An 18,091-nucleotide genomic window follows, 5' to 3' on the forward strand; every position below is an offset into this window, starting at 1 on the left:
GTGGAAGGCAGCAGGAAGTTGCAACTCCAAGGCCAGCAGGCAGGAAGGTGGCTGCTGCCGGGTGGGGGAGGGAGTAGCCACCATGGTTTGAGCGCAGAGGGACTGGGGAAGGTGCCCGGGTGGGGGAGACTTACTTGAGCAACTTGCAATCTTCCCTGCCGGCTTCCCCATTGACTTTCTCCCAGCAACTTTCCCATAAGCAAAGACTTTGCTTGTGGGAAGCTGGCAGCGAGTGTCAGCAATCACAATCGAGTTTAGACTTCCTGCCGACTTCCACACCGACTTGTCAGGGAGCTGTCAGGGAGTGTTGGAAATGACAATCATGTGACTGCAGCTGACTGCGACAGCGTGATGGCACTGAAACTTTGCCAAATTTCATTCCCACAGGAGTAATGGGTCCTGGCATTCTGTAAGTTAGCCCATTTGAGGTATCTTGCTCAAAGACTGTTGCCCTATGATGTACCTTTTTGCTCAACTGAAGATTACAGACAGACAAGAGTAGGGTGTGTGTGGGTATCTGTATTCATTCTGCCTTTTTGATTTTTGCGAGGTCTTGGTTTAAATTAAGAGATACCTTCCATTCATAGAAATAGGGCATCTGGGGCATCATTGCTCTGTGTTACTAGCAAACAAACTGAAGAATCCCTTTCCCCCACAATCCATTAAGGCTCCTATGAGACTTTACAAAACAGAACAGGGCTAAACCTTCTCCATCTTATGGGGCAAGCTATAGGAATACAGGCTATTATTTTTTTTGCGGTAGACATGCTGCAGCTGACTGAGCCTTGTCCCACCCTAACCACCAGGATCTTGAAATCTCACTCAGTTTCTACCCTTTGAAGCCCACTCGTATATTAAAAATGCATCTGCTCTGTTAATATTTCAGACTGTTTTCCCCAGACGTCCAGAACTGTTGGGAGGGGTGCTGAGTGAGCTGCTGATGGTTCAGACAGAGATCTGAAAACAGCCCCAATGCTCTTGCTTAGCTATCCCCATTAACTACCTCTCTATCCACTTCTTTTCATTTGCAGCTGCACTGCTGTGCACATACAGATATTCACTCACATTATTAATTTCCACTGCACGCCCACCTTTTATTTGTTCACCCACCTGCTTGTTGCCAGATGACAAGAAGCTCTTTGGAGACTGGGGAATAATTAAAGTTTATTATGTGTCATTAGAAGGCTCAGCATCGACAAGGACAGGCCTAATTGAGGTCTCCAAGCACCAGCATAAAATGGAAAGGCCGTGACAATGAAATCAGAGCTGGAAGAGTTTGAGAAGAGCGGCTTCAAACTGTGGATTCTGCTGTGGCTTTTTTGCTAGATTCAGGCAAGAATTATCTTTAATGAAATGGGAGAGTATCTGATTGATTAATTTATTATATATAACTACTGATTAATTTATTATATATATACCGTGTGTGTGTGTGTGTGTGTATTCCCACCCTTATTCAAAGAGGCATAAATTATCATGTCTACTTAATCTTTGCAGCCATTCTGTAAACTAGGTTAAGACAAGAATCACCCCAAGGGTCCTTGGGTAAGAAGGCTGTGAACACAGATCTCTTCAAGGTTACACTTCTCAGTGCTATTGATTGTATGAAGACAGCATAAGGACAAAAGGCAATCTGGAGATATACTCCTAGGATCATCCATTTAAAATGGAAGAACCATTTTAGTTTAAGAGATTTCAACCACAGCTATAAAGTATCAGGCCCAGTTCCATTAGAGGAAATTAAAAACATACCAACAGCAAGTTCCAGGCATAACTTCCACAGAGCTTCAGAACATAATGCTATAAAACTGTGGCCAAGTACATGTTACCGAAATACATATTTCCATTTAATAAGTATTTATTAAAAGTGCAAAAAGCATCTGGGAGAGGGCTGATACTTGTGCCCAATTGAGAGCTTTGCTCCCAGTGCAAAAAACAACTCCTTTATTTTTAAAAATGTGCCATGCCATGTCTCCATTGGTTTTGCAATCAAAGTCTCTGTATGTATTTTTGTTCACCCCTATACACACAGATTTTGTAGGTGGCTTTTAAAGAATTTGCTAGATTTCTGTGCATAACTTGCAAATCTGAACACTGAGCCTGCTGATTGTCATTCTTGAACAGAACTATTCAAAGTGCAGGTGTCCTGTTTTTTTCCATCTGGCCAGCCTATTGTTCATTGAACTTTATTGGAATGTTGTTTCCCAAGCCTTCATTGCAAGGCAGGAGAGCAGACAGCCTCCTGAAGATCACAAAGAACAAGCAAACCTTTTATTAGAATAAGGTGTATTATTTGCGGAGGCTGGTAAGAGGACTCCGTCTTACCATTTGCTGTGCACCTGGCCTTGCAATTCCTTTACTGGAGGAAGTATTCCTTGAATCATTGCCTTGCCTCTCCCCCTGAAGTCTTGGCACAGCTCTTTATTAGAACAATGACATATCCAATAATTTCTTCCTATCACTGCAAGAACCACTTGACAACCCACCATTTTATATAAGGTGGTGTATGCAGATGTCAAGCAGACCACAAGTATAGGCAACTGTTGGCAAGTCTGGATGTTCCCCTCCCAATCATCTCTTAAACTTTTAAATCAACCTTCTCCCACCTGATGTAGTTGGACTATAACTTCCAAAATGCAACAGCTTGGGAATTCTGAGAGATGGAGCCCCAACACAATAGGAAGTTGATAAAACTGCACTCCAGTCTAGAGGTAGCTAGTCAAGCACAAGAAATTGTGTCACCCCAATCTCATGAAAATCCCCGTGTAAGCTGCCTTGGACTCTTAAAGGAAAAGCAGAATATAAATCAAACAAACAAACAAACAAATGAAAAGAAACACTTGACCAATTTAACTTAGCTCAAAATGGCATCTGGATGGTGTTCTTGCATGTCTAATCTTGGCACAGTCACATTAACACTGGCAACCTGCAAGTGTGAAACCCTCTGACCAACTAAAGCAACGGCATTTGCTTCTCAGATCTTTTTACTCAGTGCTATGGTCATTTATGATAGGATGAAAGCGATTCTCAATATAGCAGTAATAATCTACTGGATATAATTGACATATATGATTTCTGTGTAATACATTTGGGGTTGTATGATAAATGTCATCTGAATCAACTAACATACTAAGAGTTTTATAAAAGAATCCTATGTCAAATTCAGGTTAAGTATGTTGCCTGAACTCAAAGTGGCAGTCATTTCTAGAATAGTACTAACTAGGATTTGAAATCCTAGCTAGTTAGCAAGTTCCAGTTAGTGTTCACTAAAAATGGCCACTACAGGTTCACATAACACATGTGGTTATACATATGGGACAGTGGATCAGATGACTGCGTGTACAGTACTGTTAACTTAGAGTAGCTTAGTGGGTCATGCTTGGTGACAATCCCACCTAGAAAAGATTGTATAAGAAATATTTAAACCTGTAAATAGCAGCAAGTGTTTTAATTATATTGCCTAGCTATACATAAGCAACCTAGGGAAACACAAGTAGGATCCATTCAATTGTTATTTATATTCATTGGTAAAATAAAGAAAAACCCGCTCAGGTAATGTTGCAATAATAAAGTGATACAACAGCAATTACTTCCAGACTCACCCTTTCCATTTCTTTGAAGTCATGATCTAGTTTAGTTCCTTCTGCTCCACCAACTTTTTCACTCACTTTCTGCAGAAAAAGGCAAAAAAAGATAAATGCTCAAGATGGTAAAGTTTAACATAATGTAAAAACATCAGGACAAAAAGACCACATAAAAGTAAACATTCTAAAAAGCCTCAGCCAATAAATAGTTAGCACTGGCAGTGTCCTAACATGGCTGCATTTACACACTGTTAACAATTTTTTTAAAAAAAAGTCAGAGATTTAAAGTCTGATGTAGACACTTGATGAAACCAATGAGGTATAAACTTTGTCAGTTCCTGGATATGATGTTACATGGAATATCCATGTAAAGAATGGAAGAAAAAAGAAATGTACACAAAATATTTCTGCAAATATTTTATTATATGCTTTGCATAATATTTTACCTTGTGATGCATATGTATGCATATTCTATCTCTTTCTATGTTGTATGTATATACATGTATACACACATCATGCCTTTGTATTCTGCTTATTCACCGTCATGTATGTTTATGTGCCAAGCATTATAGACAAATAGAATTGTTTTAATCCTTTGGAATACGGTTGTCCATTTTGATGCTTTTCAGAAGTGCTTTCCAGGCAGTCTTACAATTTCCAGAGGGCCAGGAATATTGGGGAATTGTAGTGCAACAGATCTTGAAGGCAGCAAATTGGGAAAGGCTGTTCACCGAAGTAATAGTTATATAATAAGGTGAAGAACACATTTCTGAAACTTTATCATATTGATGAGATTGCATTAGGATGACAAAGAACTTCTTTTAAATAAGGGTGTGACATGCTAGATATTGTGCAAAATGAATTGCCTGCCTAGATGGTGCTATTGTTTAGAAAGTGAAATTCAACTACTCTGCTAAATGACAGATCTCTTCAAGAGAGGAGGAAAAAAAAACTTTGCATTCCAAAAATGGACAGGACTAATTAAGTTTCCATAAACCTGTTCTTTCCAAAGGACAGGCTTGACAATTGCAGTGATTCCCTCATTTTAACAGTTATGAGTTTAAAAAAAGGAATTTAAAACAGCAATAAAGCAAGCACCCTTGTAATAGTATTTATCATATAGGTGTGCCTGTCAGAAAACCAGGACTATCTGTGTATTCTGTGGCATTTCCAGAATAGTTGTTAAGGACTGTCTAAAACGTTCATAAAACACCAGACGGGGATAAATCCTTGTTTGAGTCATCAATCCCATAACTAATGCAATAGGAAACATGACTGTAATCAGCCAAGGTCTCATACAACAGTTCACACACTTATACATACAGAGATCCATGCATAACTCAATATGCACAAGGTCAGACAGCCAAATGTGGTGCTGAAGAGCAGGATGGAACCTGCACACATATATATTCCAGCACATAACACATGAACACAGAAAAATAATTTCTTCTTCTTCATGGAGGTTTGGTTGGAAACACCGTTCCTCCACTGCAAAGAAACGCATCAAGCTGCACAAGAGAGGAGAAGCTGAATAGAACGCCTGAAGGAGGAACCATTCACTTTATCTCCAAGAGACCATGTCTGCCCTGATCCTATTGGGTGTAAATCCTGCTCTCAGTACTTTGGATGCCCCTGACAGAGCTACGTATTTCCCTACTACCATTACCAGTGCAGAAATAGTTGAGATGCATCACAACTGTTTGCGACGCTGTTGGTGATCAGGCAATTCTGGGCAGCTATTATGAATTGCACAAAAATCAGGAGTGATGGCCCGCTAGTTTCTCATCTATAACTCCCCCTTGAGAAGGGTTCTGGCAGATCAGTTATAATTTTCACTGTGAAAAAACTGATCAAAGAATCATAAAAATTAATAAAAGTAATTAAAAAAATATGCAAAGCACTGACAGCAGCCATGCTTGTATTGAGAGAAAACCACAGAACGCTGCCCTAATCAATCCCTGGCACAGATGCAACTTCTAGAAAAGCAGTGTGAGAAGGGAACATGAGCCTGAAACTGCAAATCCTCAGTTATGCATGCAGCAATCTGTGGTGAAAGAAAAACACCAGCCTCCTTGAGAGTAAACCTCATCAGCAGGGAAAAAACTATCATCAGACTCAGTGCCTGCTGAGCTAAAGGCTGCCCTGGTAAAGGAGGGTGACTGCAGACATAAGCTGATGGCAGAGAGAAAACTAAAGAAAACAATCTATTTTCTAACCTGAAAACTGATCAGGTTAGGAGCAGATCATCATAGAGAAAATCTGTCTATGTGGTCACTGAAAGTTGACAATAACTTGATGGCACATAGTCAAGCTCCCCCCACCCACCCACCCCCTGCATTTCTGTTGGAGGGAATGGCTCCATTTTCTGCTTGTGAAGTGAGCTGGTTTGAGCCCAAGCCCTGCTGAAGGGTGGGGGACTTCTCTATTAAGGCCTATGAAAATTCTCCCTCAGTGACCACATAGACATATTTTCTCCATGATGATCTCCTCCTAACCTGATCTTTCAGGTCTTCCAATAGTACACACATCGCCAATGTAACTTATCTATCCACCTTGCTGCTGGTCATCCTCTTTTTCCTTCCACCTTTCCCAGCATCAGAGCCTTCTCCAGGGAGGTAGGTCTTCACATAATGTGTCTGAAGTAGGGTAATTTGAGCCTGGTCACTTGTGCCTCTAGTCAGAACTCTATGTTGATCTATTCAAAGATCCATTTATCTGTTTTCTTGGCTGTCCACAGTAATTTCAAGAGTCTTCGCCAACACCAAAGTTCAAACGCATCACTACTCTTCCTATCCTGCTTCTTCAAAATCCAACTTTCACTTCCATAGATTGTCACAGGGAATGCCATGGCTTGCATGATTCTGATCTTTGGAAGTATAGATACATCACGGCATTTGAATATCTTTTCCAAGGCCTTAATGGCTGCTCTACCGAGTGCTAGCCTGTGGCATATTTCTTGACTGCTTGTTCCTTTACTGTTGATGGTTGATCCTAAAAGGCAGAAGCTATCCACCACTTCAATATCTTCATTGTCAGTTCTCAGGCTGGTTGTTTTACCTGTTATTAGTCTGTTCTTCTTTACATTTAATTTTAGTCCCATTTTTTCACTGTGCTCCTTGACTTTCATTATTAGAGTTTGCAGATCCTTAGCATTTTCAGCTATCAGAATAGTGTCATCAACATAGTGCAAATTATTTTTGTTTCTTCTTCCAGTTTTAAAACCACAGTCATCTTCTTCCAATCCAGCTTCCTAGATACATATTTCGCATTCAGGTTGAATAAGTAGGGGGGAAGTAAACAGCTTCGTCATACTCCTTTGGCTTATGTCTTTGGTGGACATTATAATTTGATTTAATAGTGTGAATGATCACAGCTTCAAAGGGGATGGTTTTTGTTTTAAAGCTGTGTCACTGAGAACTTCAGGGACAAGAGTAAATAAATTGTGTCTGTGTCCAGCATTCCTGGCTCAAGCAACTGCTAGTCAGCTCCTACCTCTCTTCCGAAACAGGTCATGACCACACAATCTCATACTACCTTGGTTGGCCATGGATTCTCCTTGACCAAGGACAGGTAGCCTGTGGCCCTTAGGCCTGTTTTCAATGGCCCCAGAGTGTTCTTTAAACAATTTCCCTGTGGAAAATTGATGGCACAATTTCTCACCATTTTGAGGCAGAAAATACATTAAGAATGTGGTGCAAATTTTAAAACATTTAAACATCTTAGATAAAGAGAATTTATCTAAGAACCCCTCTAAATCAAGGGAAAAAGTTAGCTCCACTTTTTAATCCCTCTAAATCAAGGGAAAAAGTTAGCTCCACAGTGGAGAAAGCTCAGGCTCCTCAAAAATATTGTATGGCCCCAAACCTAAATGTTGCCTCTCCATAACCCAGAAGGAAAAGAAAGCTGCCTTTTGTGGTTGGGATTTTTTGCTGAGCAACACTGATCCTCATTCTGATATGTTTTGATTAACTCGTTTACCTAACTTCTGACTTTACTGTTTGGATCTGACTCTTACGGTGGTTCCTCACAGTTGACTCTTAGTTCACTTTTCCTGTCCCCCAACACTCCCAGGCTCTGGCATTCTAGCATAATTCCTGTCTCCAAGCCCTAATGTTGTTCATTAATGATATTCATTGCATCCGTCTTTCAGGATTAATAACTACAATTTAGGAACTATAGCCAGAAGTCAATAGCAGCCAAATTCAAAACATACATATACTGCATGGAAATCCTTCAACTAAATAAAACGGTTGAAAGTAAACCCTTCTTGGTTCTATGACAGGCCTACCTTTATATCAGGATCTGGGTGAAACTTTACATACTGTAAATATTCAAGAAAATCTGACATTCATCAATAAGCATGGGTATTTCTGATAGACACAAGCATTTGAAATATTCCTTATACCTGATTTTATATACTGTATGTACAATGTGTGATCACTCACAAATTGCACGAATCTTTGAATATCCTTGATAAAATATGTGGGGAAGAAGATGACAAAATAAAATAAGAAATAATAATTGGAGTCCATTTCTGTTCTTTTGGAACTCATGCTTTAATGTACTGTTGGTGGCACTAGAGTCCTTAATAAGATGATGCAATCATGGATGTAATCATATCTTTGAGGTGCATTGTATATTTGCTCTTTTCCATAAGGGTCTCTGATACTTAGGGAGTAACTTGCTATAGCAATGTCAATTTGTGACTCCCATTGGACAGATTTCTTGCTACAGGAACATCCCTAGCATTTGACTTTGTATCAGTACCCTTCAGATACTGTTCACCAGTGAGTTTACTTTTGTGTTCTAAACTTGGGACTGGATTTATGATCATGAGATTAGCTGGACAGATAGATCACAGCAGCAATTTAGATATTGAGCTGCTATTCTTAAAGCTAGGACAGAGGCCCACTGTCATGAATAAAATATCTCATAACATTCTAAACCTTGACATTGTTACAGACGTACAATGCACCTGAACAATATATCGTTTTGTCCAGCTTGACAGGTACAGCTTCAGCTTTTGTACCTGAGGATGTGAGCAAGAAGTTTGAGGAGAATTACTCTTCTTGGGTTCTTTTGATGTGCCTTGCCTGTCATGGCTAATGCTAGTTAGCTGATGGGCATTAATGGGGTAAGTGAGGGGTTAATGCTACCCTTAAGGAAATAAGGATACAATTCTGGGAAAAAAAAAAATCTGGACCCAGCACATTACAGTAACATTTGCCCAGTACAGAATTCTCCATTCTTGGTCACCCAATGAAACTGAATCCTGGAAGAATCAGGATTGGACCAATTCATGGGGATCAATGGCTGTTAGCCTTGGTGGCTGCCTCTGAAGGCCATCTGCTGGGAAACTAATGAGCTTCCTTGTGCAGTTGGTTAGTCACAGTGAAAACAGACTACTGGACGAAGGCCAGGGGTCTAATCCAGCAGGGCATTGCTTATGTCCTTATAACACAGTGATTAAGAAGGTAGTAATGATATAACTGGAAGCGTTCTTGAAGGATACTGATTATCAAAATCCAGTCCAGTCTAGGCTCTGATCGGGGCTCTTGTTTCTTTTTTGCCCACCACTGCCCACCAAATTTCACATACAAAAAAGTTTTGCCTGCCATGGAGGTAATCGGCTGGTGCAAGTAGTGTGGGCACATAAATTCACAGAGGTAACTTTCAACCATTGATTGATAACCCGAATCCTAAACTTACCCCATTTGGTGGGGGGAAAAGTGTGAGACAGCCAAAATATGCAGATGTAGTTGATTGGTGCACAAAACTCATTAATGGACAAACACGTCTTGGCAGGCTAAAAAGCAACAAGCGGTCTGATTATTGGATAAATTAAATTTGGTTGTCCTGATAGGTAACTTTTATAGTACATCCCAAAGAAAGAGAAAACCAAGAAGGCAAAATGGCTGTCTGCTGAAACACTAGAAGTAGCCCAAGAAAGAAGGAAAGCAAAAGGCAACAGTGATAGGGGGAGATATGCCCAATTAAATGCAAAATTCCAGAGGTTAGCAAGAAGAGATAAGGAATTATTTTTAAACAAGCAATGCGTGGAAGTGGAAGAAGACAGTAGAATAGGAAGGACAAGAGACCTCTTCCAGAAAATTAGAAACATTGGAGGTAAATTCCAGGCAAAAATGGGCATGATCAAAAACAAAGATGGCAAGGACCTAACAGAAGATGAAAAGATCAAGAAAAGGTGGCAAGAATATACGGAAGACCTGTATAGGAAGGATAACAATATCGGGGATAGCTTTGACAGTGTGGTCAGTGAGCTAGAGCCAGACATCCTGAAGAGTGAGGTTGAATGGGCCTTAAGAAGCATTGCTAATAATAAGGCAGCGGGAGACGATGGCGTCCCAGCTGAACTGTTCAAAATCTTGCAAGATGATGCTGTCAAGGTAATGCATGCTATATGCCAGCAAATTTGGAAAACACAAGAATGGCCATCAGATTGGAAAAAATCAACTTATATCCCCATACCAAAAAAGGGAAACACTAAAGAATGTTCAAACTATTGAACAGAGGCACTTATTTCACACGCCAGCAAGGTAATGCTCAAGATCCTGCAAGGTAGACTTCAGCAATTCATGGAGTGAGAATTGCCAGATGTACAAGCTGGGTTTAGAAAAGGCAGAGGAACTAGGGACCAAATTGCCAATATCCTGGAAATAGATGTTTTTCTGAAATTCCTTGGATAATGAAAAAAGCCAGGTAATTTCAGAAAAACATCTATTTCTGTTTTATTGACTATTCTAAAGCCTTTGACTGCATGGACCATAACAAATTGTGGCAAGCTCTTAGCGGTATGGGGATACCAAGTCATATTGTCTGCCTCCTGAGGAATCTGTATAACAACCAAGTAGCAACAGTAAGAACAGACCACGGAACAACGGACTGGATTAAGATTGGGAAAGGAGTACGGCGGGGCTGTATACTCTCACCCTACCTATTCAACTTGTATACAGAACACATGCGACGTGCTGGACTTGAGGAATCCAAGGCTGGAGTTAAAATCGCTGGAAGAAACATTAACAATCTCAGATATGCAGATGATACCACTTTGATGGCTGAAAGTGAAGAGGAACTGAGGAGCCTTATGATGAAGGTGAAAGAAGAAAGTGCAAAAGCTGGGTTGCAGCTAAACTTCAAAAAAACCAAGATTATGGCAACCAGCTTGATTGATAACTGGCAAACAGGGAGGAAATGTAGAGGCAATGAAAGACTTTTTATTTCTAGGTGCAAAGATTACTGCAGATGCTGACTGCAGTCAGGAAATCAGAAGACGTTTAATCTTTGGGAGAAGAGCAATGACAAATCTCGATAAAATAGTTAAGAGCAGAGACATCACACTGACAACAAAGGTCCGCATAGTTAAAGCAATGGTGTTCCCCATAGTAAGATATGGCTGCGAGAGCTGGACCATAAGGAAGGCTGAGAGAAGGAAGATAGATGCTTTGGAACTGTGGTGTTGGAGGAAAATCCTGAGAGTGCCTTGGACTGCAAGAAGATCAAACCAGTCCATCCTCCAGGAAATAAATCCAGACTGCTCACTTGAGGGAATGATATTAAAGGCAAAACTGAAATACTTTGGCCACATAATGAGAAGACAGGACACCCTGGAGAAGATGCTGATGCTAGGGAGAGTGGAGGGCAAAAGGAAGAGGTGCCAACCAAGGGCAAGATGGATGGATGATATTCTAGAGGTGACGGACTCGTCCCTGGGGTACCAAGGGAATTGACGACCGACAGGAAGCTCTGGCGTGGGCTGGTCCATGAAGTCACGAAGAGTCGGAAGCAACTGAACGAATAAACAACAACAGCTTTTATAGGAAGGACAGAATGAGCGTCCCTTGTTAGACTGCTTAGCATTTCATGCCATTGAACTCTCAGTGTGCTCCTGGATCCGCTCTGTAGCTCAGCAAAAGCATAGAGTAACACTGCACGTAACTGAACACTCAGGACTAATTTTTATGTTGCCTGAGATATTGGTATGATATTAGGGGGCCAACTGTTATAGTTTAGGGCGTTTCAAGGTTTTTTAGCAGTTAAAAACATATTTTATAATAATTGCTGTAATATCTGGCACTGCAATGCTTCATTAAAATGGCAAAAGTACAAATAATTGAGATTTTGTAGTCACACAGAGGTTCTTCTCATATGCTTCAGAATCAGGATCTGATTTTCTTGGAGGCAGCATTAACTCTATCTATCACCCACATCCGGCCATCCTGCTAGTTGATTTGGCAGCAATGGGATTGCTCTATTTCCTTCTGTCTTGCTAGTGCTTTGCTGCAGAATCACTGCTGCAGTGCTATTGCACATTCACTGGGGACAAAAAAGGGCAATGTATGAGTGGGAGGACAGAAGAAGCAATGGCACAGAAGTGTACTATAGTACAAGAGGATTGCTTTGCACACAGTTAACGTCATCATGAACGAGTACTGTCAGCTGCAATGCCAGGCATCCTAAAAGTCATCACTATTATTAATTTCAATAAGACTTGCTTGCTACGATGCCAAAATAGCAACAATTTGAACAATAACTAGAAATGGAACGTATCATTATATTTATGAAAGCCACTGTAGGATTATTTTTCACAGAGCTTAGGAACAGCATTCTTTTTTGTTTGCTAAGTTTCTGTTTAGGCAGCTTCCGTTTAGGCAGTTTCTGGTTTAGCTTTCTTGATCCTTTGGCTCACAAGTTAAAACATACACACCAACTAGAAGCAGAAATCCTGATAACTGAAATTAATCAGAGGATATTATAGTCAAATTCCTGGGTACAAAATGAATTTTCTCCCTGACTTCTATGCAAGTGGGTCAGGTCATAACAGGTAATAAATTAGGCATACAACATTAAAGTATAGGAGAGGGCTATTTCTCAGTTCCATGTCCAACTGAAATTAGTTGAATTGAAATATGGTCTGTGCTAGCCGAGAATATTATATAGTTCTAACATATTTGAAGGACATCAAATTGGGGAAGGCTAGCATAATCAGTGAACTTAAAACTTAGGTCAGATACTGCAAATACAAAATGCAAGCTAGTCATCAAGCTAACTGTGGGAGAACAGTAGATGAAAATTTGAGATAAGAAGGTGGAGGGTTGAAACTGGAAAGTACGGTATCATCATAAATCTTCTTGCACTATTTCTGCAATAATCTGTTCTGATATGTTAACTTTTCATCCAGTGCAATTTGCCAGAGATTTGAAAGCTATCCGTAGAAGAGTGAATCTCTTTGGTGCCATCCAGTGCAAATTGGTCACTATCAGCAGTACGGTAATATCCTTGTGGAGTAAGTCCCTATGGAGATCTTTAAAAATCAGGGCAAGTGACAGCACCAGTCTTCAGAATTTAATATGAATAATACTTGCGGCAAAGTAATACCACATACAGACAGAAGCACCACATGTGGAATTCCCTTTTTCTTGCATTCCCATCCAGAATAATGGGATAAGATTTTATAACACGCCTTGTTGCCGTCTGCCTGCCTGCTAACTAATTTCGGTTTGTAGACTTCTGCCATTGCATACAAGGTTTCTTCAAACAGGCTTCAGATGTGAAAGAATGTTAAATGTTAGTTCTAGCTTTTCATACAATTCACATCTGCTCAATACACTCTCGCACACAACCGTTAAAGACACTGGTCCCCTACCTGAGCCTAGAATACTTCATCTCTGCTTCAATACAGTTAAGAGGTGGAAATATTTAATGCAAAGGCTTTTTGATACAGTCAGATGACTAATCAATAATTTTTTTTGTTGTAATGCAAAGGGAGAAGTGTAGCTATAAATGTGTTTTTAATACATGTATCATGCATCGAAGTGTTATGTACTTATTACTATTACTAATAATAGTAGTAATAAGCAACTACTGAAAGTAAATGCAACCATTCTAATATCACAAAGCTCTCAGAATTCTACATGGCAACATGCAGCATTCCAGCCTTCACATACATTTCGAGCCAATTATGCATCTCTGTGCATAAAACAGATTTTAACATACAGTCTTTTTGCAACAGAATTCCTGAGGAATCGCTGCATTATCTGTCTAGATTATGGCCTTGCCAAGTAGTTGCCCAGGTAGGGAGAGGGCACAGAACTCTGTTGATCAATGTCATTTAATGACTAATGGCATAGAGAAGATTCATTCCTTGAATTCTATCTTTATCACAGGGCTGGATCCCACAAAGAAATGGAAAACAAAGTTCTCCTTCCCTCTACTAGCAGATCACCTTTGTATACCCTGGTGCCATCTAGGTGCATTGTGTTTACATGATGCACTAGTGCATAACATTATATGAAGAAGACTGGATTAAATACTGCCCATCATCACCCCTTATTGGTATTCCATCCCCACATGTCCAGGATTGAAGGCTCCAAGCCAAGACATATCAAGTTTAATTTCTGCTGGGATAAAAATAAGATGTGCCCAGGAAAAGGCATCCTGGCATAACATAGCCCATGAACTGAGATCATTTTCTACTGTCTTCTCTAAGTACCTCTGTAAAATGAAATGTGACACTACTGGAGAAAGAGCCATTTCAGTAGGGCCGCTCTAGTTGTAGAACCTGTGGAAGCCCAGTCCAACTCTGATTTAGTGTCATGTTCGCCGTTTCAATGTCTTTGATGCATCGTAACGTTTCGCATGTCATTAATTGGATGCGTGTTTCATCTTTCTCGGGAGGATGGGAACGGTTATCTTTTTGGCTTTGCTTTGGAATGTATTTGTATTATCTACTGCGCTCAAGGTTACTTTCCCAGGCTAGCAACTCTGACGATTGCTAGCACCTGTGTCGGGCGGGGCTGTTACAAGGGAGGCGGGATACGTTTGCACCAAGGGTTTAAGTTTGTATTTGGCGCGCTTTTGCTCATTCTCAGCTTTCTCTGTATCTGTCTTTAGTACTCTAAATAAATCAGATTTCATTTAGCAGCCTCTTGTGAGTCTGAGTATTTGGGGCTAGGGCAACCATTACATAAAGCTGAGAATCTAAGTTCCTAACTCCGCTGGCCCCTGTCCAGGAAAGACAAGCGTCTAACCCTGTGAGGGAGAGAGCCCGCGATGACTGAACCCGACATCATGATGATGGAGGAAGGGGAACCGGACTCGACCGTGAGGCAGTCCGGCCGACCGTCCCAAGGTGGGGAGCTGTCAGCCATCCGAGAGGAGGCGAGCTCCGAGTCGGAGAGTGAAGCCGGGGGGCTGAAAACGGCCCCAGAGACCACCGTAAATTCTCCGGGCGAGCTGCTCACCTGGGATACGACCCAAGGAGATGCCACGGCAGCGGGGGGTCCCTCCTGGAGGCAGAGATACCCATTGTCCCCCAACGTGGTGCAGGTGCAGCCAACGGAGGGCTCACCCACTCCGGATCGGATCCGAGTGTTGGAGTCCAAAATGGATTCGTTGGAGGCTATATTGAAACAGCTGAGCTTGGATGTGACCTCGTTGCGAGAGGTCCGGGAAGAATCAAGCCAAAGGCATTCAACCCCCTCTTCCCAGGGGCTGTCCCCGGAACGGCGACGGGTGGTGCGGAGGCGCGAAGGGGACCAGTCGGTCCGGATGGAAATCGCAGCATCGCCAGGGCGATCGCCCCGGGGCCCCGTACCGCCCCAAGCCAGGGGAACACAAGCCGCGGCAGCACCGGTGGTGGGGCGCAGCGCGGCGGGAGGCGGCATGCGAGACTTCCCTGTCAAGTTTGATGGGGACCCGACCAAACTCTCGTTCTTCCTGACGAACGCGAAAGCCTATATGGAAGAATGGGGGGCGTTTTTCCAATCGGAAAAGGCAAGGATCATCACCATTGCCACCAAACTGAAGGGGAGGGCGGCAGACTGGTATGTCCAGATGTGCCAGTCGGAGGCGCCCGAACTGGAAAGTCTCGAGGAGTTCCTCTGGGCGTTGAAGCAACACTTCGAGGACCCCTTAGCAAAGGAGAGAGCAAAGCGAGCCCTGAAGGAACTCAAGCAGGGGTTCAGATCAGTGGCCGATTATGCTTTGGAGTTTAAAGCGCTAGCTGGGAAGGTGGATGACTGGTCCCAAGCCACCATTATCGAGCTCTTCAAGGATGGCTTGAATACAGAGGTGCTGCGCTGGTCCCTGGGGAGGGACGACCCATACACGCTGTATGAGTGGATCCTGCTGGCGGGGAGGGCTGAACATGCACAGGAGATCTTTGCCCAGCGGAGGACCGCCAAGTCGGGGCGGGAGGTGAAGCCCAGCCGCCCATCGACCACCGGGGGGAAACCGGGACAACGACCCTGGGACGAGGAGCGGGAGAAGCGGTACGCAAAAGGCTTGTGCCTGAGATGTGGTAAGGAGGGGCATAGAGTGGCAGCATGCCCGAAGGCAAAGGTGGAGGAACGGCCCGGAAAACCGCCAGCAAAGTCCCCTGCATTGCCGAGGAAGCAAAAAGCTGCGGTGGCTGAAACCGAGGGAGACGATGTAATGTTCTTCGAAATTGAGGGGGAGACCGAAATCCCGCAGCCGGCGGGAAACGCCAGCCACCTGCTCTAAAGGGCGCCGCTGGGCAGGTGGTAGAGGATGGGCGCGAGCCTCCATCGGTGAGTGGCACTTACCGCATACTCATGGTGAAATTGAAATTGGGCTCCCAATCCAAGACTGTGGAAGTATGGGCCATGATTGATTCGGGGTGTTCCCGCTGTCTTATGCACCCCGACGTGGTGGCGGCTTTGGAGCTCCCCACGTTCCCTTTACAGCGACCCATCGCTTTTACTCAGCTGGATGGGTCCGTGGCAGGGGGCCAACCGGTCACCCATTTTACAGGGCGTGTAGCCTTGCAACTGGGCAGTCACCAGGAAGGGCTGTCTTTTGTGGTGGCTCCGGTTGGGGGGCCATTGGTGGTGTTGGGGGTACCTTGGTTGGTGCAGCAAAACCCCCACATAAACTGGGTCTACCGAACTATCACGTTTAGGGATGGGTTTTATCAAGCGGCCGAGGGGAAGGGTGCCCCAGAGGAGATGGTGGGGGTTGCGGCAGCTGCGACTCCGCCTTACCCGGCCTCTCCTCTGGAAGGCTTGCCGGCCGAGTACTGGATGTTTGCTGATGTATTCGGTGAAAAGGAAGCCGATCAGTTGCCCCCCCATCGAAAGACGGACTGTGCCATAGAACTGTTGCCCAACACCCAATTGCCTAAACCAAAAATTTATTCCATGACTCAGAAGGAACTGACACTGTTGAGGGAATTTGTGGACAAAAATCTGGCGCGCGGATTTATTGAGCCGGCAAATTCACCAGTGGGGGCGCCGGTTCTTTTTCGCCCAAAAAAGGACGGGACATTGAGACTTTGTACGGATTTCCGCGGATTAAATGCCGTCTCAATTTCCAACAAATATCCCTTGCCATTGATAAAGGACATGTTGTCACATCTGGCCAAGGGCAAGATCTTCTCTAAGCTTGATTTAAGAGAAGCCTACTATCGTGTACGGATCAAGGAGGGGGATGAGTGGAAAACCGCATTCAATTGCCCGTTGGGAGCTTTCCAGTATAAGGTGTTGCCGTTTGGGTTGGCTGGGGCCCCTGGGGTATTTATGCAATTAATCAATGAGGTTTTGCATGAACATCTGTTCAAAGGTGTACTTGTGTATTTGGATGATGTATTGATTTATACTGAAACCATGAAAGAGCATGTAGCTCTGGTAAAGCAGGTATTGTGTAAACTCAGGTCGGCTGAATTGTATGCTAAGCTGTCGAAATGTGCCTTTCATCAGACCCAAATTGACTACTTGGGGTATCGAATTTCAGATAAAGGCATAGAAATGGACCCTGCCAAGGTGCAGGCTATCATGGACTGGGAGAGTCCCCGCACCCGCAGGCAACTTCAAAGTTTCTTGGGGTTCAGCAACTATTACAGATTGTTCATAAGGGGATTCGCTGAGATTGCCTTGCCCCTAACTGAGCTGCTGCGAACCAAAGGGGTGGGAGATACTAGGAGAGTCAAGAATCCCGGAGCGCTGTTGAGGTGGACGCCTGCTTGTCAAACGGCGTTTGAGCGCCTGAAAGCAGCTTTTGTCAAAGAGCCAATTTTACAGCATCCTGATCCCTCCAAGCCGTTTGTTGTACAGGCAGATGCTTCCGATTATTCTATTGGGGCATTGTTGATGCAGAAGGATGAGGCAGGATGCCTCAAGCCCTGTGCCTACTTATCCCGCAAATTCTCTGAGTCTGAAAGGCGTTGGCATGTTTGGGAGAAGGAGGCATTTGCAGTAAAAGCTGCATTAGAAGCTTGGCGGCATCTGTTAGAAGGGGCAAATCATCCCTTTGAAGTATGGTCTGACCATAAAAACTTGGAGGCTCTTAGTACCCCTCGAAAACTGAGCCCCAAACAAGTTCGTTGGGCTCAATTTTTCAACCGATTCAATTTTCAGTTTAAATTTATTCCAGGGAAAAAGAACTTCTTGGCTGATGCCTTGTCAAGGCAACCTCAGGACTCTGGGGCAGCGCCAGATGTGGTAAGCACCCTATGGACGGCGCCCCAATTGGGC

General features: G+C 43.1%; 1 protein-coding gene across 1 annotated transcript in view; it reads right to left on the reverse strand.

The window, feature by feature from the left end:
* The window catches only part of SH3GL2 (SH3 domain containing GRB2 like 2, endophilin A1), a 113,566-nt gene that overhangs the window by 24,462 nt on the left and 71,013 nt on the right, over positions 1-18,091 (reverse strand). Inside the window, exon 2 of the mRNA XM_063295025.1 lies at positions 3,600-3,668. Within this exon, the coding sequence (XP_063151095.1) occupies positions 3,600-3,668 (69 nt within the window). The remainder of the gene's footprint in view (positions 1-3,599; positions 3,669-18,091) is intronic.

Source organism: Candoia aspera, chromosome 2, assembly GCF_035149785.1.
Source record: "Candoia aspera isolate rCanAsp1 chromosome 2, rCanAsp1.hap2, whole genome shotgun sequence".
Classification (NCBI taxonomy): Eukaryota; Metazoa; Chordata; class Lepidosauria; order Squamata; family Boidae; genus Candoia; species Candoia aspera.